Source organism: Rhipicephalus sanguineus, chromosome 6 (genome assembly GCF_013339695.2).
Source record: "Rhipicephalus sanguineus isolate Rsan-2018 chromosome 6, BIME_Rsan_1.4, whole genome shotgun sequence".
NCBI classification, from domain to species: domain Eukaryota; kingdom Metazoa; phylum Arthropoda; class Arachnida; order Ixodida; family Ixodidae; genus Rhipicephalus; species Rhipicephalus sanguineus.
The window spans coordinates 125,234,780-125,258,552 of NC_051181.1; the positions used below are offsets into that span (position 1 = coordinate 125,234,780).

Sequence of the window (23,773 nt, forward strand, 5' to 3'; positions counted from 1 at the left end):
CGTTGTGCCAATGTGGCCAAGATATGAATAAACACTTTGAAATCCATGACGTCACCATAGGAGATCTTGGCAGGAAATTTAAAAGTGAAACTTTTTGATACCGATTCTAGTCTACTAATAAAACCACGGTGGTGAAATAAAAGACACTCGAGTTTTCAGAATACCATTTGTCAGCCTAAACTAACTTCACGATGTAAGAAGGTGCGACGAACATGGCCCACAAGAATAGAAGGACATAGGATGACACACTGCTAGCAATTCCTGTGTGCCATGTTAGTCCCACCTTCTCGCCCAACTTTTTATTGTACTAAACTAACTCACTGTTTCCCTCTAGTGTCCCTTTAATCTTGGCACGGAGCCTGTTATACTATGAAAAGTTTGCTATACTGATGCAGGTAACGACCAACGTTGGCTGAGCCTCCCTGAAGTGGCATACCTTGAGGAACTCGAGCAGGAGGGCCACGCCGGGCGCCCCGATGCGTGGCACTTTGGAGCCCAAGCTCTCGGGCGTGTACCGGGGAAAGCGGTAGGCCAGGAACTCGGATCGGGACTCGATGCCAGGCCAGGTGGCTTCTGTCGGGGTGCCCAGCGTGCGGAAGATGAGGTGCAGCTCGTCCTCCACCGTGGAGCCCGGGAAGAGGGGCCGCCCGCTCGCCATCTCGTAGAAGATGCAACCGACGCCCCTGAGTCGCAACACAAGGGCAAGATGATGACGGACATTTAGCAGAGTGGCTATACACCCTTATTTAACACATAACGTGCATACTGCAGTTGCTAGGGTATCTTTTTAGTGCTATAGTCGAACCTCATGTTATCATTTTAATCTTGTTAAACACACACCAAACACTTTGTCGCCCTTCCTCACACAATAGCCAATTTAACAGATGATTATGGGTGTAGGCTAATAAATTACTGAATGCAACTATAGAGACTGCTTCCCCATGGCCAGAAGAAGATTAGATTCATTTCAAATATTAGCAAGTTTTCATCTTCAAATGTAACAGACATATTAAGAACGAGGTATTTTATGACATCTGAATGCTTGAAATATTCAAACACCCCCCTAATAATAACCCAAAAGAATGTTGTGACACAGCTAAATTCGCAGTTGAGGTAAGGCAAGGGATCGGGGACAGCAGGCACATTGGTATGTAGGCCACATCAGGAAATGCAGCCTGCAAATGTAAGCCGTGAACACACATGCTACCGCTGAAAATGTCAAGATTCTGAAGATGGGCAAAGGATGCGCAATATTACGATGAATTCTAAGTTTAAAAACAAGTAAACAAGAGTTCTCTGTGGCACAGCCCAGTTTAAATTTTTCTCCCTTTTCACCGTCGAAGTTGCGTACACCACTGACTTGTCTTAAAAAGCAACCAAAGGTGGAAATTTCGTTGTGGTGTTGCAGTTGTGCACGAGTCTACAACAAACACCTAGCCATGAGAATTTTTTGAAATGGTGCCATAACACCTGAGTTACATGTTGACCGAAACACGGCCCTCGCTCATTTCGCTCTTTCCTTCACTATGCTCCGTTTGTCAGTTCGTCTCTCTTCCTCACAGTGTTCCTTCTTGCCGTGGGAAGAGAAGAAGCAGGGAGCGTGTGTATATATCTGCTGCAGACAAACATGTTCTTGTTGGTGCTGGCATGACGAGAAGCGCGTGCTGACGTCACAGCCAACGCTGGGGAAACTGAAAGGCCTGGAGAGGAGCATGGGATTGTTTTTCTATTTTGTGGCGCGCCCACGGTCCGTAGCACTGCCACGTTTGGCACTGTTGTTGGTGATGGCATTGTAATTAATAACTCGAGGCGAGTGTTTACTTGAAATGTTAAAAATATACCGGAGGTGGTTTGGGCCCTTTAAAAACAGTAGCTCCTAGGTATAGACATTATGATGTTCACATTACTCATATTGTTTTTACTTTTGACTGTGCCAATGCTGACTCCACTCAAGGCCACTTTTACGTAGAGTAACCGGTCTGCACTTCTCACTTCAATGTTGTGTTGGTGTATCATATGCCGTTTCATCTACAGAGAGTCGAATGAACATGCGAGTGACTTACCACATGTCGATAGAGGTGGAGTAGTCTGTGGAGCCCAGGAGGACGTCTGGTGGCCGATACCACAGGGTGACCACCTCGTTCGAGAAGGTCTTGATGGGCACCGACTTGGCTCGCGCCAGACCAAAGTCGGCCAGCTTGAGCTCTCCCCGCTCGTTGATGAGCAGGTTCTGAGGCTTGAGGTCTCGGTGGAGTATGCGCCGCCCGTGACAGTATGCGAGGCCACGCAGAAGTTGAAACAGAAAGCACTGCACCAAAAGAAAAAAGAAAACGTGAGCTACTATGCACTGATAGTTTATCACTCGTCACTCATATTTGTAACACTGCATACCTGCCAACCTCACAGCATGAAAATCCGGGAGACCGCGGGGGGGGGGGGGGTTCATTTTGCATAGCGGAAATTACTGAGACTGGAGACTGACATCAGAAAGGAATAAGGATGTTTGTTTTGAGCTGCTTGAATCAAACTTCTTTGCTTGTGAAGGCACCAAGGCAGTTCACAAGCGCACGTGGTACAGAATCCGTACTTGTCACCTTTCCGCGAAGTCACAAAGCACGGAAACCCAGCTGTGTATGAGTCCAGAAACACTTGCAAGTACTTTGATTTTGACGCCGTCATTGACCTTCTAACTGAACTCAGGAAACACGCAACCCCCACGGCAGACGGCGTAGCGTACAAAACGCGGGGGCCAAGATCGAGACTCAAAAGTTCTGGCTAGGCTTAACGGAAACGATTGCCGCAAATGAACTGAACGGTGGCCGGAGCGGCAAGATTGCGACACGCGGCGCTGTTTCTCCCAAGCACGCCGATATTGAGAGTGCAAAGCACAATGGGGGCCGCTTACTTACCGCCGGTCTGCCGGCCACCCCTCCTTTTGAAAATGGAATGTGCTCGACAGTCTCGTTATCGGAGCGCTCGTGCAGCGCCGCGGCTCCGGCCGCCGTACACTTTTGGCAATCTTTTTCCGTTAAGACTGTACCTTTTCCCTCGCCTTCTTTCGGTACGGTGGCAAGCGCTTCTCACGGCCAGCCGGCCAGCCTTCGCCCAGATGCGCAGTGCCCAGAATGTACTCAGCCGTACTCTACGATATGGTTACAATGAAATAGAAGTGTGGTGGCGACTGCTCTTCCGCAGCACTGCCACAGCAGGAAAGGCTGACGTACGCGCATGATTTTAAAAAAAGAGAGAAAAAAAACCACCTCTGCTGTGGTGGCCACTTTTCGGGAGATTTGAGATGACATTCGTACAATCGGGAGATTAGGTCCAAATTCGGGAGTCTCCCGGACAATTCGGGAGAGTTGGCTGGTATGACACTGTATCTTAACTCATAATCGTAACACTGCATTAGAGGCAAGACTATGCTTCATTCACTTCAGTATAACCTTTAATTTGTTATATCTATGTGCATTCTTTGTATTGAGGTTTGACTGTGCATACATGTACCTACAGTCTCCAGTAACTTCACACTGGTTTACAAATAGTTAGAGCCATTTGCACAAACGTTTTCCCCTATCATGCCATCACCATCAGAGCACAGATCACAATACGAGAAAAAAAATAATAAAATTGTCTCTGTGAAACGGAGATCATGAGGTTTCCAAGACGTTTTCTTAATGAAAACAAGAAATAGGCTGTGTGGGCTCACACCCACCAGGAGCCAGGTAACAAAATATTGGCAGCTCCCACGCACTGTGGGAATCAATGTTATGTGAAGCAGGCGGTGGGAAGCTGATATTCAGCCAAACGTTAAGAGTCGCAAATCAACAAGCTCAAATACGTAAGTTTCTGTGATTAGTGTTCTGATGTTGTAGAACTGCCTGATTCACCGATGGGACGTGCGGAAAGACTGTCACGACATCGGCAACTGATCATCCCTACAATAACAAATGAACAGGCGTGGACTCACAGATGCACAGGCAATGCTCACAATGTAAATTCATAGTATGCTTACTTTTACAGTATTCATTGAGAGAAAGTTTCCACAGTCATCCATATACTGCTTCAAGTCTTTTTCCTGCACAGACGAAATGGAAGCATCACAGTTAAATGGGAGCAGAGCACGTACAGCACAGTAATCCTGAAAGAACGTGCAGAATGTGCTATAAATCCAGGAAGGTACCAGCACTCACCAAGTATTCAAAGACGAGAGTGAGAGATTTTTCTGTATGAACTATGTCGTGTAGAGTAACTATGTTGTTGTGCTTCAAATCCTTGAGGAGTGAAACTGCAATGACAAGAAACACAGAGAAGTAAGTGATTAGGGGCATGAAAGGATGGACTACAATCCCTGCTTTGCCAGGTCGCAGCGATAGACAGGTGAGGCCATTTACTCAACGCAGAGTTTTCATTCAGTCAAAGTAGACAACACAATCTGAAGACTCATGGATGAGAAGCTATACAATACGCATTAAGCATGTCATAGCGGTGTGCTGTGGGTGCGTTCTCGCACAGAATAAGTGTATCACAACCACTAAAATATGTCTGACACATAGGTTTATGCTCTAGGGACTTTGCATCCATGCTTCGTATTTACCAGTACAGTGGTACACTTTACTCAAGACACTCCTAACGAAGCAAACGCCATCCCCCCCCACCATCTCCTGCCCTCCCCAGTGTGCACACACCAATGGAGGTCTTGAGAATGGGCTGCTTGCTGAAATATGCATTGCTAGCCTGAACATTTCACTCAAGGTCATCATTACCATGTCCTAGTTACATCAAACTGCCTTGACCATCATTGACAGTGCTCTCTTCCCTAGGCAAGCATTGTAGCTCCAATAGACTGCCAGATGCAGCTCTGTGCATCACATATCTTGCCTAGCTGCACTTCTTCCTATTCATTTCAACTACATGTGCTGCACTGATTTCCTCTGACCCACACCACCGTCTTCTTGTCTTTGAGCTTTCATCTAATCTACGACGTGAGGAAGCTGATCTGTTCTTTCACTGGAGCAGCTGCAACGTAAGACAATGGGGTGCTGGTACGCTGTGGTAATGCCGTAAAACAATGATAACTGAAGCCTCCGATGGCCACACTCACCTTCTCTAATGGCAGTGCAAGGCGCCCCCTCCTCGTGTTCTAGCCGAATCTCCTTGAGAGCCACCAAATTGTCCGTCAGCCGGCTCTTGCCCTTGAACACCATGGCATAGGTCCCCTGCAGGCCAAACAACATTGGATCCCTTCAAGGCACCTCCACTACTAAGAGCCATTTAAGCTGACCAAGTTGTTGAATTCGTACCTCAAAGCAAGCGCGAGGCACACTAACAACCAATCTCTCTCTACTCGTACGATTTCAACAAAGATTTTATTTTAAGAACACACCATGCCTAATCATCTAGCGCCTTTCGACATGCGTTCACGATCAGCCTTGTTGGCCATTGCTTTGCATTTTTTGACTACCGACAATAGTCAGGTTAGGTTAAGTTAGCTTCGATACACGTGAAATTGAACGTGTCCATATGCAAGCACATGTACGTACAAACCTTGCACCATGCTGGAAAGAAGTGAAAGCAGTTGTTCAAAGCGACAGTACTAGAGGCAGAGTGTAGCGTGGTTGCTGCAACAACAACCTACATGTGTGACTTGGGCTACTATGGGTGTGCATGAAAAAATCCGTAAACAGGGGGTGGGTGCTCGAGCACCCACCCCCTGTTTACGGATTTTTTCATCGCAAGCTTCCATCTTCCACTTCCTGCCGTTTTTATGGGTGTGCATGGCAGATACAGCATGCAGTTGCTATGACATACATAATACAAGATGCAAAGATACCACTCGGCAATTTCAGTGGGTCCCAGAAACTGTCTGAAACGGATCGTGTTGTTCAAGACAGTCTATAACAGACTTCAAGAGAAAAGGGATCCTCGCTGCTCTTACCTCCCCAAGCTTGTCCAGCTTCGTGTAGGTCTCCATCTTCCCAAATCCGATTTCAGACTGCACACAGAAGAAAAGGTAAACAGGACATCATTATGTCATTGCATGGTTTGCAGCTACATTCACGGAATATAAGGGTTGTTGCTTCTGCTTGAGAACTACTGCCTGAGGGGCCGAGACAGGCAAGTGATTAATGCGAGAAAAACAGATATATGGCTGACAAACGAGCATTGCGGATATAATTAACAGGTCACAAATGAAAGTCTCCTGTTACTAGTAGAAAAAAACGACAAAGAATCAATAATTCCATGGTTCAAGCAGAACAAATGACAGTTCTGCATTACCAAAAGCAAACAAATCAACAAAATAAGACCTGAAAGAAGGTACTCGTTGCAATAGTGGCAGCGACATTTATGTTCTTTATGATGTTGCCGCGGTACAAGGCAGGTGTGTCATACTCTTTCCACATTTTAAGTGTCTCTGTGTTATCAACTATCAATGTTTTCTTGAACAAAGTGTCAGCCTGCAACAATAACTTGGAGTTGAGATGACTTCACAACGTTGAATTGCTGACCCGTAGAACCACTTTTCCACCATTGATGCTATCAGTACTACTGGCACTCTTATATCCTTTATTATAAGGTCCAATAACTTAGCTGTGCTTCACTGGATACACTTGTGCTGTAATTAATTTTCAGACACACACAGTTATGTCATAGTACCTTTCACAAAAGCTCACAGCATGCGAGATTAGTGAAAAAGCTGTGTTATGTAGCCTCTAAATGAAGGTTTCAGTAGGTAGCAGTTTTTGCTACCTACGCAGTTATTTAATTAGTCGCATAATGAATCAACGGAGCAGAAATTGAGATTTGCCGCAGAGCCCACATCCCATCAACATTTCTCGGTGGTTGTACGATGGAAACATTAGAAATCTATACGTACCAGAGACTGCCTTCGGATAGACCTACTGAGGGGACCATCCAAGACCTGCTGCTGCTTGTTGAGGAAGCTCTCGGGAAGCCGCAGATCAGCGGGTAGAGACAACCGCTTGCTAATGTCGGACTGCGGAAGAGAACCAACAGAGTACGCTATTATGGCAATATTGAACCTTTGGTGCAATTCAAAAAGAGGCTGTACATGAAAGGGCTAGAACAAATGTGGTTCGCCATGGTTAAATAGTTTCCTTAGTAAACTTGCATGCCACAACAATGCTTTTCACCTGCTTCTAGGAAGCCTTTTCTTACTTCTCATTGCTACTAACTCAGCCTCAGGCTTGCCGGGCAATGTTGCAGAAGTTATACAAGTAGTGCTGTCGTACGAGTCACATTCTGCAAGTTTCATGTGGCAGTTGCTTTTCATTGGCAACACTTTCCGTGGAATAACTAGTTCATGTACAACAACACTGTAAGGCCATATACAGTGTTTTAGAGCTAGTATTTACGTTATGCATATTACAACAGAACCATCGTGACTAGTGCAATCAATCTGCCTGTTATGCTTTGGCCCCACAATGGTCACATGACCAAAGAATGTGTCACTTGGCTTGCTTAAAGGGGTCATGAAGCACCCCTTGGGCTTGTTGAAAAAGCACGTCCTGTGGAAAGCTGACACGGCTATGAACTGCTCAGCCAAATAGTGCAGTCGTGCGCCGCGTAAAGGCTACAAGCAGAACGCGAAGTTGCTGTTTTCTCAGGCGCCCTCTTTTCAAACAGAGGCCAGTTCTCACTCTCGTCTGCCGATTGACGTCGCGATCTGCATCGCCGCGTCGCAAAAGACATAGTATCCTCATTGGCCGATAGCCGACGTAAATCGAGAGCGGCGTTCGGATCAGATGCGCTTCTTGCCACGGGGTGCCGCCACTTGCCGGCGCCGCACTCCTCAGTACACGGTAGCCGCCGCGCTTGCGCACGCGAATCACAGCGGGAGAGCGATCGCGTTTCACGACGCGCGCGCTGACTTAACTTCTTTCCCCTGTGCCATCCCTCCCCGTGTAGCTTCAAGTGCGCTAGTCAGCACGAGAAAAGAGAGAAGGCGCTGAGAGAGTGCACCCAAACCCCACAACTCCGCTCATTCTTGACGGATTCGAGAAATTTTTGTGGCAATAGATTCGGGGGGCAGTAAACTTCGATACTGAGGTCATTAGATCATTACTTGGAAAAGTGATTCATGACCCCCTTTAAGGATAAGTAGATAAATAGGCTCGAATTTGTGACACCGTCAATGTAATATAATCATATCAAGTTTCGTGAAATTTACTTTTGCACTGAATTACATGACAGATTGCTATATTTATTTCACATGACACAATAAATATTTTTGGGGGGGGGATACAAACAGTGAGAAGTATTTATATAGCCTTTGTAACAGAGCACAGCGTCCTTCACTCAAGGCAATAACAAAGGGCTATTGCCACCGTCACTCTATTCACTGCCACACCTCCAAAAGCGATACCTAAGCAAACGTGAAGCTGAGGCCCCCAATACGAGCGCAAGCGTGTCCTTCTAAAAACGCTTCAATGATCCTGTCGAAAACAACACGTCAACCAACTCCCCTACAGCTAAAGCACAGTCAGGAGCACAACAAAAATAAATTAAGAAAAGAAAAGGAATGCATAGTGCACATAAGAAAGGCTGAGTGACAGCATGGGCCGCCTCCCTAACAAACCCTGACAGCTGAAAACAAAGGCGAAGGAAGGGGGGGGGGGGTCCATTGTTCTCACCTCCCATGCCAAATGCCTCTTGGAAACTTCTGTCACCGGCATTCCTACCAAAAAGTTTCCGCGTGCGGCCCAAATATTCCGCCCGGCTTCCATTCAGCTTCTACATATCCTACAATGACCCCGTATGAATTCAGAATCTTGTAAGGGGAACAGCGCGCATTGACGAAAGACAAAGAAGAGGGACAATCGTCTTTCGCCTTTGTGTCCTATTCCTCTTACAAGTATGCACAGACTAGACCAAGTCCTCACTCTGTTGAATTCAGAATCATTTCTCCAGCAATCCCGTGTGACTTCCTTATCATTCCATTATTATGGAAAAAATGGTAGCCTGCAAGAATAAAATAAAGGAGGAAGTCAACGATCTAAGTGTATAAGGTCGCAATGTGGGCTTTCAGTGGCACTGTGCCTGTGCATTCGTGCGCCCTTCTATAGTCCTTGTCTTGTCTGAGCTATGCTAGTATTTCAGGACCCAGGGGTAACCAGATCAATGAAAAAAAAGAGGCCTCCTTTGCTTATTGACATGCCCCACATTACATGTCATCTTATCCCAGCAAAGGATGTGCCGGCGGCCACTTTCACGGCTGTTGAGCACAAATAGTTTGAAGCTGAAATGTAGCAGGAAGATGAAGTGGGTCAGAAGTAGAAAGCTCAATGAATGGGAAAAGAAAACAGCCACTGAAACGCGAGTAACAGACTTCAGCCTCTTCTGCTGGGCCAAATGAAAGAGTAGAGCTGCAAATTATACTGTGACACTGAGAGGGATGGAAGGACCATGTAAGCGGAGATCGAGGCAACTTGCCACGAGGGTCACGCAGTCACCCGACACCAGAAACGTCATCCAAGGACCGACTGCGCTGACCTCATTACACTGAACTCCGCGAAGGGCATCAAAACAGATTGCAGACGCAACTGTCTTGATGCACGGACGGTGGTGCTGCTACATTCGACTTTAATGCATGCCCTATTCGCTGTGTTTTTGGTCGTTGTCTGTCTGATGGTTCAAAATCAGAGAGCCGTCTGTGGGGCATCATTTAAAGAAAGCAGTGGCGCTGATGCACGCAGCTTCCGGGATTTCAGAAGTCATCGGTCTGCCTGCTAGCCAAAAATGCGAGAGCGTGCGAAAAGGCACCTTCACTGGACTACGCATACCCGCCATTTATATGTATCCCAGTCTGAACTACCTCTACAAATGTGCTGGTTGCCGACTGTTTACTGCAAAACCATGCAGTAAAACAACAAACTCAATGTCTAACACTCACTATATATCTGAACATCCTCGCTGACAATGATACATATAATGAATAGCGCAATTACTTTAATTAAAGATTATGCCTTGCTTACCAGGGTTTCCGGTTTCACGTAGCCGGTTGTTCAGTCTTGCAAGTAAAGTACAGTTCGGTACCGACCTAAACCCAGGACCGGCTCACTGTAGCTAGCGTGCTAATCCTACATTGAGCTTGACAACAAAGTAAGCTGGTCATGGAGAGAGTATGTTATATTTAACAAAAAAAAATGCTACCACATGACATCAACTGCCATTGGAGATGGGTCCTGCCTCAATCATTTTTACAGCACTTCACCCCTTGGTGCAAAAAGGATGGAAGAAAGCCAAGCCAGGACCCCAGCTATAGAAGCAGAAGAGGTTCAAAAAGAACTCTACCTGACTGGTCCTTCGGTTATTGTTGGTCTTGGGCCGAAGCCGCACGGGCGAGATGACCTCGTCCGAAGCACCGGATGCCTCCTCGCTCTCGCCATCAGAGCCGATCCGGGGATGCTCGTGAACAACACCTGCACAACAGAACAACACAACCTGTCAGCTTCCGACATTCATTCATTGCACTGTGGACGGTGATTTGATCGGATATTTCAATAACCATGTCCGAAGATCTCCTACTTCACTTGATCAAGAAGAGAAGCTTAAGAAAAAAACAATCTCCTTCACAGCATTCCATTAGGATCAGGTAATTGGCAAGTTTTGATGCTTCATCTTTCTACCATCGTGCAGAGTACCACAGAACTTATTTTGAGGTATATTTGTAGACGGTCACAAAAGACTATCTGCCAACATGACCTGCAATTCGTTATGACCATTTAAACAATTAATTTTCCAACCATGACAAGAAAAGGAGCAGTGGTTTAAAAATACAAAGCTATATATTTTGCATCACACAGATGTAGCACATAACCACACACAGCAATCTATCAAGTCATGGCACTATTCGAAGCAGTTGATCAACCTTCCTGATATCTAACGAAACAATTGTAGGTTACTACTGCTGCAATCATTATTCATCCCCATTTGCAGGCACAATATACAATTAACCGTTCCAATGACTCTGCATGTAATTAATTGTGTAAGTAGTCCCATGAGGAATGACACAGCATTTGTAAGGAAATGCAACCATGCCAAAACAATGTTCTGTACAGTGAACGGTACTAAGAACAAGCTATGTATATCTTAGTTTAAAAGTACATATTACAGTACTGTTACTGCAATGGTGACTGACCAGAAAAAAAAAAGCAGTGTGTAGAATTAAAAACTACAGTTAACTGTATTTTGATGATTGGCTCTCACTGCTATGCAATGATCCTACAGCAGCAAGAAAAGCAGCACATTTTAGTTCGCCCCTTATTATGTGACACCTTCAACAGCATTCAACTTGTTTTAAACTTGTTAGAATAACAATTTTCTGGTCATCCTAAATAATCCTTCGCATACACAAAAGAACATAAATTGAAGTTGCATAACAACAGCCAATCTCGTGCAGACTGCATTTGTAACAGCCACACTAACTGCAAGGACACACTTGCAACGACATCCGGACACTGCGCTTACGTCTACCACTCCATAAGCCGATAAAAGCTCTATTGTGAGTACAGGAAACACAATCAACTCCACGACTATCAACGGTACCACTAACGAAAACAAGGTCGCAGCAATCTGTAGCAGCTCTTCGACCAAAGGAACGAGACTTGTCCAATCCAGTTTCGAGAGCTCCGCAAATACTCGAGGTGTTCTCAAAATCTCAATTATCCTGACTGGCATGACCGAAAGAAATAGCATGTCTTTGCAAGGCAATCGCACTTGGTGAAATGGCTTGCGGTGTTTTCACACTGTGTGCAATGTCTTGCACTTGTATTTGCACACTTGGTGAAATGCTGCAAGGCTTTTCAGCAAGTGTGCAATGCCTTGTGCATTGACAAGTTTGTAATGCCGCCAGAGCAATCACACACTTTATAATGTGAAACAAAGTAATGTGACTGACAAGACTAATGACTAAAAACAATGAATTAATGATGCAATGAAAAAAGGTAGAAAGTGCATATGCATGGAGGCTGTCTCACTGTATTGCAGTACCAGTATTTACGACAAAAATCACTGGAGACAACTGCTTCAGTAGTCACTGGAATGATGGGATAGTTCATGGATAACCCCTACTTACTGAATTCAAACAGCCTGGCAATACTGAAAACTTACGATATTCAAAAACAGCCTATTGCAGCATAAATTAAAACAATTCACTACGATTACGCAAGCTTGTAGAAATTTACTACCTTCATGCGGTCAAGAGTGCCTCAAGCCCACGAGCACATTGTTAAAACAGATCCACTTAACACACATAATTAATATGCTAGCTGCATGGCTGCAGCCTGAGAGTTCTGCTACATTGTAAATTGTAGGAAATCAGCTGACTTAACCTGCTAGGCTTACTAAACTTGCCCACAAACTACTGCATGGGTGCAGATACCTTAACTATAGTCTGACTGACTTAATCTAACGGCATAAAACTTCCATACAATCTGGGAAAAAATATTGCAAGAAAACACCTTTTATCTTTAAAATATGTTTTCACCAGCACATTGCATTCCACTGATGAGAACTTCCCTAAAGATACTGTTGTGGCAAGCCCACGAATACATTATAACTGTAACTGGATTGATAATGGTTGCCTGCTTGGCTTGTTGGTTCGTCATAGTGGAGAGCTTAGGCACATTGTATGTCGAACAAAAGGCACAACAGTAACACGAATACATAAAGATGACGTTCAACAATGCATTTCCCCAGATGTTCTGGGCGTTGAAAAGTCGTTTCAAAATGTAAATGCATTACAAAGAGCTTTGTTATACGTAAGCACTATGTGCACGTGTGTCCTTGCCACTTTTGTGTGCTGTACACTACACAACTCACAAGTGCTCTAACATAAATAAAACTGCAGTATGCATGAAATAGAAACATCATTTTAAGGAAGCAAAACCACATCTCAGAACGAAAAAATGCATAATTTCCTGCTTTTACTCTTACAAAGGCTAAATGCTGACAATTGTAAGGCTAAGCAGCTCAGCATTTTTCATGGAATAAAGATACAGAACAGTGAAGAAGCATGACTAAGTGGCGCAATTACTTGAATTTCATTTGCATGCGATTCCAACAAGGCCCCTGGGAAAGTAAGCAATGCTATGGCAGCCAATTCTTTTTTGTTACAGAGCTACGCGAAGCAAGTCCGAGACAACAATAAGGAAAGAATGTGCGGACAGCGGCCAGAGGTCTGCGTTAGAGAACCCAGAAGAGGAAATAGGCCGGCTGGACAAACAAGTCGGTGATAAGGAAACCCCAACTCAGCGTGGAGAATGGAAAGCATGCGTCCTTCGCTTTGAGAGGATCGGCGATTGTTTTCTGGTCATCGTGAGACACGAGAGCAAAAAAAATAATTCAGAGGCCTATAAGAAGGAAGGTTTCGTTGAATGCCACCAATGCATCGTTTCGTTTACCGTTTCTTCCTTTTTTAGATGGATGGTCTATCGATGATGTGAATGCCCAAACTGAAAATGGCTTGCTTCAACAGTGAGCAGTGCTTGGTGGGAGAGACGTAAGTTGCCAGAAAATAAATCACAAGCAGCTGTGATGCGTTTTTAGAAGGTGCTTGAATCGAAGAAGCGCGAGTTATTTTAAGAGACGCTACTTATTTTGGATAGAAACAAGGGCAATAAAAGACCGAAGGACAATGTTTGCTGTTAATTTTTAGTAGTTGATGAAAGAAAAGCATTACCAGAGCCCCGCTCGACCATTATTATGTTAAAATTAGGCTTCTTTCTCTGCTTCTCCAGCTTTTTCAAGGTTACAAATAATGCATGTTTAAAGTGAACATGATCTGTTTGGGGAGAAGCTACAGTTTGAAGTAACTGTGTACGCCGAGCATTTGTTGGTGCCACAAGAGTAAAATGAGTGACAAAAATGGCACAACGAAATATATTTATGTATATAAACAAGGAAGATAACCTGCTCTTCAACACCAAACCGTACCTCAGGTTTCTTGGATTTATCATCCCAAATCACCCATCTCTGCTTCGTGAGTGCAAAGAAGCATTGGCATATTATACAAGCAAAACCTAACACAGTGCCCCCAGCGCTCATGTTTTTGAATGCAAATGTGAAAAGCCATACATGCAACAAGTTGATCGTCGTGCAACAAGCTGATGATCATCACCACCCCCCCTCCCACATCCGATCCCCGTAATTCTTTTTATAACCACGCCCCCAAATAGATGCTGAGCAACATCCGACCTCCCCACACGCAATACCGTTATAATCAGCGTTTCCAGATTCGGGTTATGACGCTAAGGGCTGCAACCACCCCACGCAAGTGAGCAGGCCAGTAGGCAGGAAAAAAACCTCCTTTCCCACAGCCTCTGGGGGGCTTGCAAGCAGCAGAGCCAAACCCGGTAGCCAAAACTTAAAGAAAAAAAAAGCCAAGCTAGCTGGGGTAACTATTACGAGCTACCGGCAGTCGCAGTACGCGTTTAAACCGCCGAAATGGGTCAGCGCTGCTTCGACTGCCTCTGGGGGGTTTCCATTAAGAAAAGCAATAAAGTAAAATAAGGTCGCGAAGCCCGCGCCGCTGGGCCCGGCGCTCGCTTTTCAGACCGCAGCCGTGTCAGGCAGTGAAAACGCTCTTCGCTCTTCGTCTGAGAGGCGCGTCGCCCACGAGGCGTCAAGACGTCAGTCCGTCAAGCGCAGGCGCCTGCATTGCCGTCCGCCTCGTCGTTCTCCTTGAAAGACAGCTTCACCCGCACGCACGCACGCGCGCGCGCGAGGGCCCCGAAGCGGTTGAGAAATCCCGGAGAAAGGAGTGGCCGAAACCGCGCTAAGTGCCGAGTCTGGCGCTCGCTGCAATGGAAGGCGAGCCTGTCCCCAAACATTTCAACTTTTGCGGATTACTGGGCCACCGGAGGCGTGAACGTGGCGGCCGCGGGATGGTGGCGTCACGTGGCGGCAATGCATCAAACTAGATAAGAACACGAAAGTTGATGTACGGGCTGTCTCACACTTAGGGAAAAACTCGAAGCACATTGCAATGCTCTCAGTGTTTTCCTCTAAGTGTACATCTTCGGCAGCGGCATCATCGTGAACATGTTGCGTTTTATTTCTTTTTTTCCGGCCCCGTAAACGAACGCAGACACACGTCAAAATTCGAAGTAACCAAGGGTGCTATTCTGGACACTGTCAAATTCCGCCATTGATCAACTCTAATTGGCCCAGAGGACTTCTACGGCCTCTATGACTGTCTTAAAATGCTGCCATTACGAAAGTTGAATATGTCACGAATTGCGTTACATGGTTGCAGGTCAATGATCATGTTTCCCTAACATTTTGAACAGGAATGCAGTTATAGCCACAAACGGTAACAGCCGTCCCCTCTGCGCTACCAGAGTCACCATTACAGGCCACGCCTCCGTGGTAACAGCTATGAGTCTATAAGTTAATTGGTTGAGTTAGTTATAAGGCACGTTAGTAGCACCAATTCTGCGGTAATCGCGCTTGCGGGAAAGCTTATGACTGTCTTCTCTGACCATTTCTCTGGAGCGTGAAATCCGGTGTGCGCATAAAACTACATCCGTGTCGCGAGGTCCGGCATATACACTGCGGCGCCCACGCTGGAATTACAGAGAATACCGAAGTAACCGAAGCCCCACAAATCCTGCACAGCCTCACCGTGAAAGCTTGCTGCGCTATATATACGATGTTGTCCGCGACACGTCGCAGAAGGCTCGATGTCGTACGTCAACTCACACGAAGCGCAAAAAGAAAAGAAGGAAAAGAGGGCATGGGCGAGAGGAACCACAAGTGGCCAATCGACGAGCAGCAGACACGCTGCCCACGCCAGCGCAGCGAGAATCGAAGAGCGCGTGCTGGTAAGCGAAAGGGAACGCGAGACCCATAGCTGCCACCGTACGTCCCCGCTAAATCTGTGCAGTGCTGCTGTGATGAATGCCTGAGTTAGCCAATTACATGGCCCGCGTTCTCGAAGCACGCACGACATGGTTGCCGATTTCGGCAGTAACCATTCAGTAAGACTGTCATAAATAGCAGTCTTTCGAGAGAAAAATACTGCCAATCATAAACTCCTACAATCTTATTAAATATCGTACGGAGAACTGGGGCTACAGAGGCCGTTGATTCCTGCAAGCTCTTGACCTGTCGGGTGAGAGCTAAGGACCTCCCGCAAACTTATTCCGTTAACAGTACACAGGCTAACAGTGGCAGACACGCACGAATCGCTGGTGGTACCGCTTCGTGAAACTAAACTGAACTGTATCACCCAGAATTGTTACGTACAACGGCAACAACTCTAACAAGCGACTGCTGGTGTTTCTTAAGTGAAAACAGTGATGCACGACACACACACTAAAAACATTGTTTCTCGGGGTTGTTTAAGAAATCGTACAGCGTTCCGCTTATCCGCAAACTCGTACAAAGGGTTTACGAACACCAGGATAAAAAAAACAAAAAAAAAACGCGGTACTGCAGTTAGCCAAGCGCCGTAACAACACACTGCACGGTTTTGCAGAGGTACACTGGCGGCCAGAGGCTACAAGACCGAGGTCCGGGGTAAAAGGAAAAAAAAAAAAAAAGGCAACGAAGCGCGGACCAGATCGCGCCGTTGCCCGGCCAACCGATCCACCGCCTCCGCAGGCGACAAGAAAAAAAAAGAAAGAAAAAAGAAAGCGGTCCCTTCCAGATCACCAGTGCCGCCGGCTCCGGAGAGAAAGCAGCACCAAAACGAGTGAGAGCGTCAGAAGAGAAATTGGTCGGCAGGCGAAAGATGAGTCTGCTGAAATTGGCGTAACGTTAAGAGGAGAGAGAGAAAGTCTCTTGACGCCAGCCGACACAAGTGCGCGCGCGAGAAAGAGAGAGAGTGAGAGAGAAAAATAAAGGTATAACGGCGTACTACGGAGAAAAAGGAAAGCCGATAGGGGGCTTAGAGCCTCACTCAGCCAGAAGCGGAGGTGATCTACCGGGTCAGTGAAGCCTGACAAAAATCGGGCCACAGGGCCGCGGCAAAGGGAGCTCGAGCGAGCAATCCCCACGTCCCCTACCAGGAGAGGCCTCCCGCAGGGATAGTAGTCTCCTCTCGACGTCTCTTGCCGTTCATTCCAATGCTGCTGCCACTGGCGGCGTTGCAGCAACCGAGAACGAGGTCTCGCAAAGGCGGGAACAGAAGAAGAACACAAAGGAAAGGTGACCGGGAAATCGGGCACCGGTAAAATGACTGCAGCAGGAGATGAAATAACGGGGTGCATTGAGTGGGTGCCGAGAGATTTTCTTTTTGGAGGCGACAACTGAAGCCGCCCACCGGTGGGAATGGGTTCTCCTGCTCTCTCTTCCTCTCGCTGTTTCACCGGCACTGCGCGTTTTACTGCACTGTCTGCGTCACCAGTGGCGTACCAGAAATATTTTTCGAGGAATGGAGGGTGGGGGGAGAAAGAGAGAGTTACACGCCGCCGGTAAAAAATATAAAAAATAAGAGAGCCTGAGCCCAAGTCACATCTTGCTCATTTTTCCGCTTTAAGAAAGGCGAAGGATTAGTTGTTTCGTTCACTGTAATATCTACATCAAAGAACGAGTGGATAGGCATGGGGTAGGGAATATGCAGCACTCAAAATTGCTGGGTGGGGGTGGAGGGGGGTCTTTTGACACCAAGCCCCCGCTCTCCCCGTGCGTCACTGATGATCCCAGATGCCAGAGAACGAGAGCGAGACTGAGTGAGAAAGCGAGACAGAGTGCAATGTCAGTAAGAGTGTCGAGAGGAGGGGGAGAGCGAAAGATAGATATATAAAGAGAGAGAGATGACGTGCATCATAGAAGACAGTGAAAGAAGCCATGATCCCGCAGACGCCAAGAAGCCAGGGCACAACGCGCTGGTGGGAATGGAATCTCCACCTCTCCCTCTATCCCTGCGTACCAGACACTGCGCGAGTTACTGCACTGCCTGCGCGTCACTGCTGCGCTTCAGAAGGTTCAGAGCGAGAGCAAGAAAAAAGCGAGACAGATTGTGTATGTCAGTATGAATGACGGGGAGAGGGAAAGATGACGTGCGCGTCGCAGACGACGGTAAAATAAAAGAAAGAAGCCGCACGTGTCGACACAGACCGTCGCTTGGATATGAGCAACGCGGAATCGGAAGAGGGCCAAATTGGCAGCGCCTCCTCGAGTCTTCTTCCACCACCACCCGGGGAAGGGACGGGCCCATTCGGCACGAACGCTTCTCGAAACAAAAGAAGAAAAACAATTCTTCTCGTGACGCAAGTGACGAACTTCACGGGCTGTCCTCACGTTCTCTTACTCACCCGACAGATGTAAGAAGTTAGAACGTGTCATCTTGACTTGGTATGGCGTGACCGCCCAGACGAAAGACATTTATTGGCTATACTGTACATGACCTGGAAAGACTATGAGTTGCTGGCTTCACGTTCCGGGTTCTCGAGCGCGGTGAAATATAGAGCCCCGGTTTCCGCATCAGATACGCTCGTCTGCCAGGCAGGGCTGGAAGGACTGTATACCAAGACACAAGTGTGCGGCAAAATAGCGTGAGGTATATGCAAATGTCTGTCCCGTCAAGTTCCAACATGGCGTACATATTGGCGTCAATACAGACGCCATGTTGGAACTCCGTAAAAAGTCCAGTACGACAATGTCGTTGCCTTCCCAGAATTCGGTCACCAGGACTGCATGATGTTCATCAACGGAGACCAATGGCATAGCGCTTCGAGAAGTGACGTTCAGGTAACTGTGACGAACTGATGTCATCATGCGACGCCATCTTGAAGCTCCACAAGCACGGAATCGAAAGAAAATTCGCGTTACGTCATCATCGAATTCGCCCATGTACAGGAATCAAAGGCGTAGCCGGGGTGCAGGGAAGAAGCGGGTGACGTTGACATGTCTGAAGAGATGTATCTAGGGAGTAGTTAAAGGATAGTAAAGGCGCTTATTTCTGCAACGCATAAGAAAGCACGGAGCACCGCCGCTGGGGAGAGAGAGAGAAAGAGAGAGAGGCAAAGAAAGTATATATATCTTCTCGAGATATGAGTGCCCAAACCACCGAGCGCCGAGTCAGGATACCTCTCTCCACATCTACTTTTTGTTATACTGCTGCCCTGAATATTTCCACGCGAAAGCGTAAGAACATCAGGCATATCGCCGCGTTGCGCCCGATACAGAGGCACGTAAAAACTCTCTACGAGCATCGCGCAAAGCAGTCGAAGACGACACGAGAGGCCGCAGTGAGAACAGGCGCTCTTCAAGACTCGATGATGTCCTTTGAAGGGGGCCGCCATGCACTCCACGCTCCTGAAGGCGAGGCGGCCGAAACGAGCGAAGTCTAAATGCGGCACGAACGCATGCAACGACCTGCTGAATCAGGAGCTACGCGATTGCACCGTTATACAGTGGCGGCGACTTCAAGCGCCTCCCTCCCCTCTCTTTCTATCTCTTTCAAGGCAGCTAAAAGAGTGCCCATCGAGAAGATCGGCCACGTGCCGACGATTTGCACGCATCATATATAAGCGGCGAGGAATGCAGTCATTGCCGTAAAAAAAAAAAAGAGAAAAAGAAATATGGCGATCACAGTGGAGCGCGTGCTGCACCACGCACGCGCGGAGAAGTGTAGGTGACGTTAGCCTGATTGACGGCATCAGTCCCTTTCGGATTTCGTCATGCATTATTATTTTTTAGTTCAGGTTTTGGCACGCATAACAAGGGAGATTGAGACAGCAGAAGGTGCTTTTCTGATGCTGCCTTTGGCCGCGAAAAAAAAAAAAAAAACAGGAAGAAAGAGAAAATCACGTGGAGGTAAGGATAATATTAGTTCAGTGTGCAGTAACGTGCTATCTTGGTATAGCCTAACCAAAAGCGCTTCGGTTGGATCGTAGTTATAGGGTGATTAGGTGGAGTTGAGTGGCGGACCGGAGTATACGCCGTGTGTGCTCTTAAATATATACCCGCTGAGCTTATCGGTGCCATAACATAATGATGGTGTCTATCGGTGACTTTCTCTTTCTTTTTTTTTTTTTTACGCTACGCATGGTTGCGCACCTACCCGGAGGCTATCATAATTCATCGTTGCTACAGGCTGCAAAATAAGTCAACTAAACAAAAACGGATATCAATACACACGCTTGACTGCCCGCAAGTATAACTGCAAAATGGATTAACGAGCAACGAGAAAGGTATATTCGCAAACTACGGTAATTGCGGATTAATGGGGACATCGTATTTGTAAGCGGCCGTCGCGCAAAGGTCAACCAGACAAACGAAGTTATCACTGCAGTATAACGTTATACTGCTACGCTACTTCACTGATACACAATTAATTTTCACTGCTGGTGTAAATGTCGAAAGACGAAGCGTCGCAAGTTGTTGTCACCTCTGGCCGTCAACCCGGCTACAAAGAAAACGCACAAGGGGGTACCGGAATGCAAGACCCGCTGGAATGTCACTCTATTAACACAGATACAAGAGACAAGTGATAATGATCGACTAGTAACGTAAACCAAGTCCATGTTGTGATCTTTTGCCCGGGTGTTTGGTACTGAGAAAGGGGGAGAAAAGAGTTCCAAGAGTATATACTGACTTTCGAGCTACCTGGTTCGGTACATTCAATGAAAAATGCACCAAACAATACAGCGCACGTCCTGTCGTCGTCGTCCCTGTGTTTTCAGCGATATGGCTTCATTGGAGAAGAAGTCATTGCAAAAGAACGGAAACGACGAATCGCGAACTGGACCACCCTTTCTAACCCGGTGCTAACGACACGCCCTCCTGTTAACCTTATCTTCACGTCCCATTCGCAGTATGCTCCGCAGCCCGTTCCGACCGAAGCGTGGCACTGCACGCCAAGCACAGCACTGTCCCCTAAAAGCGATCGATCAAAAAGCACGCGCCTCCGGGCTAAAATCGAAATTTAAGGTCCAAAATAGCATCCATCTCATTTGGGACAGAACGAATTGTTGTTGTTGTTGTTATCATCATCATCATTATTATTATTATTATTATTATTATTATTATTATTATTATTATTATTATTATTATTATTATTATTATTATTACCGATCAACAGACCTCTCGAACGCCGGCGAAGAATGGAACACGGGACAAGGGGGGGGGGGGGGAGGCACCGAAGCTTACCCGAAACCCATTCAATTATACTGCAGACGGAAATCATTCTCTCGCTCTCCAAAATGCGCGCGAACACGCCTCATTTTTATTTCCAGACAACAGATTGTTGTGGCGGCAGCGCGGCGCCGCAATAAACTTCACGTGCGCTCCAGAAACACAGCCCCCTCCCCGCACACTCTATCTCTCTCACTTTCCCGCTTCTCAAGCAGCTCGCGACGTCAGCGTTGCCAGGGGCAACAGCAGCGTCTCCATAGCAACGACCCAGAGGATCACACCGCCATATATTCTTCCTTTTTTCCTTTATGGTGTCATTGCTGCGTCTGGCTCTCGTATACCTCGACGATGCTCGTTCATCGAATTTCCTCTGTCCTTTCTTCCCCATATTTCATTTCTCTCTCTCCCCCTTCGAATCATTGTCCTGTGGAACGAGCCCCTTTCTCTGCCCCCGCGTTTTCCTTTTCGTTTCGCGAGAGGAACTCCTCTCCATCCTGTCAAATAGATATCCTCGATCTATGTGTTCCGCGTCGACCCCTCCTCACGGGCAACGGTGCCGCTTCGGCTTCTTCCAGCGTCGTGCTCTACATCTATCTGTCCATCCATCGCTTGCGCCGACGCTGGCTGGATGATCCCTTTATCGGCATCCCCTCGGTAACGAGGCGGCGTCAAGTAGCTATATACACCGCTTGTTTGTTGTAAACGCAGATATTACTTCACTTTATGCGGTCCAGCAAACCAGCTCTCTCTTCTTAATTACGTATTTCCATACGAAGGTTGTGGGTTCGGATGCCACCGAAGAAAATAGTGTTTTTTTCGTCCACTTTAATTCATTTCTGTTTACGTCATAATGACTACAGTACAGTTAAAGACAACAATTATTATCCCATATTCTTTACTTGGCCTGACTGTCTGTTGTATTCACTTGGTTGTGGCTAACAAAGAAACGATCCCCTCAAAAACATTCCCCTTCTTTCGTTAACACAAGTTTATATTTCTATAACGTACTGTTGCCTACGTAAGTAAGGACGTCGTTTCTACGAATCTCTTTCCCGCCTTTTATTTTTTTATTTTTTTTGTCACCCAGTATTCTAAACTTGCCTTGCTTACGTCTCAACCGCTGACACCACTGACCAGTTATTATATACTTCCATCCGCTTTCAAAACCCAGAGCCTCTCGAAAATGGACGCTTCCCGCGGGTCTTGCTGGGCGTATATCCCATGGCATAATAACGAAATAATAGCGGTTAGCGAGAGAAAGTGACGCTTATTTCTGCAGCCCATAAGGCAGCACTGCACAGCGTCGTGGGGGGAGGGCTATACAGGGGGGTGAATTGCATTACGATGTGCTAAATAATTACGGGACTCTTTGCCACGGCAGACGCATGCCTCACCGTGCTTCGAATCTCTGATGCCGTATATGCTGAAGCCACTAAGAAGCAAGCGCCCTTTGTGATCCGTTTCAGAGACGCTGTTCACCATCGAGTGCCGCTAGAGCCGCGCGGATTAGGTTTGTTAAGCCCCCTTCTCCTCTTAACAGTTGACCCCTTCTCCTCATCGCAGGGGCTCCATCGCGTCATCCCATTTAAGCGCATTAAAGGGAGGACGCGATCCGACGGCTTTGCGACGATGTTGTTCTCTTTTTCGCCGCGGGATTTTTCCGTTTCCGATATCACGGATCCCAAACGCTACGCCGATGTTCCCACACTGCAAATGGAATATCTACAAGGGCCTTCGACGAAGGGAGAATAAACATCAACCTGCCTTGTATAGGCTAGTTGCGGAACGCGTTGGGTGCGAATGCAAGAACTTATAGGAGAGTCCCAAAAACAATACGCGGCGTCACTAAAAGCTGGTGCAAGCTAGAGCAACCTGCGTCCTGTCATCAACCCTCTACTTATCGGATATGCTTTGGCGCTTTTGCAAGCCGAAGAAGAAAGCCCGACTAAGCCTTGCAAAAATCTCTTGCGTCAATTCAGATTTCATTTTTCAGGAGAGTTCTCAAAACTTGTGGAACCACGCAAATGATGTCGTTTTCCAATCCATTCCGACTTGTCCTCCAAATAATCTGTCCCGTCCACTAACTGCAATACGAAACCTGTGCTCGACTTCAAGCGCGACTTCCAAGTGTCAACAACCCGCAGAGCATGACAAAGACAACAGCAACAAAAAGAAACAAGATCCCCGACTCCCATTTCATTTTTTTTTCTATTTCCGTTCGTGACTAGCAGCGTCAGCCACCTTATATGTTCTGAGCCACACCGAGAGATGCCCCTCGATTTCTAGGAAAAAGGCACCCTGTTTCATTTCGGGCCACCGAAAAAACCGCGCGTCTTCACGATACGCGTATGACGAGCAGGAAACAGAGAGAGAGAGAGAGAGGCCGGTGCTGCGTCGTGGGAGGAGTAGAATATTCCCGTGCCACGCTCGCTGCAGAGGATAAGGAGGAGAACCTGTGTGGCCCTCAGCATAAGTAAGGGATGAAGTCATCCATCACGCCCCCTAGTGTCCACCCTTGTCTGCATGAGCCGGAGACATCCAAACAACATACTACCAAACGAAAAAAAAAAAAGAAACGTAAAGAGTAAAAAGGAAATAGGAATAAGGCACCCCAGTAACACTGCACAAAGAAATAAGAAAGCTAATGAGGAAAGGGTTGAGGAAGGTCTTC

At 46.8% G+C, this 23,773-nt stretch overlaps 1 protein-coding gene across 5 annotated transcripts in view; it reads right to left on the reverse strand.

Moving 5' to 3' along the window:
• The window catches only part of LOC119396354 (cyclin-dependent kinase 16), a 175,148-nt gene that overhangs the window by 8,652 nt on the left and 142,723 nt on the right, over positions 1-23,773 (reverse strand). For all 5 annotated transcript variants that reach the window (XM_037663544.2, XM_037663545.2, XM_037663547.2 and 2 more), the window contains 8 exons: positions 10,312-10,439; positions 6,875-6,994; positions 5,936-5,992; positions 5,102-5,216; positions 4,191-4,285; positions 4,013-4,075; positions 2,064-2,308; positions 437-683 (listed from right to left, as the gene is read on the reverse strand). In XM_037663544.2, the coding sequence (XP_037519472.1) occupies positions 437-683; positions 2,064-2,308; positions 4,013-4,075; positions 4,191-4,285; positions 5,102-5,216; positions 5,936-5,992; positions 6,875-6,994; positions 10,312-10,439 (1,070 nt within the window). The remainder of the gene's footprint in view (positions 1-436; positions 684-2,063; positions 2,309-4,012; positions 4,076-4,190; positions 4,286-5,101; positions 5,217-5,935; positions 5,993-6,874; positions 6,995-10,311; positions 10,440-23,773) is intronic.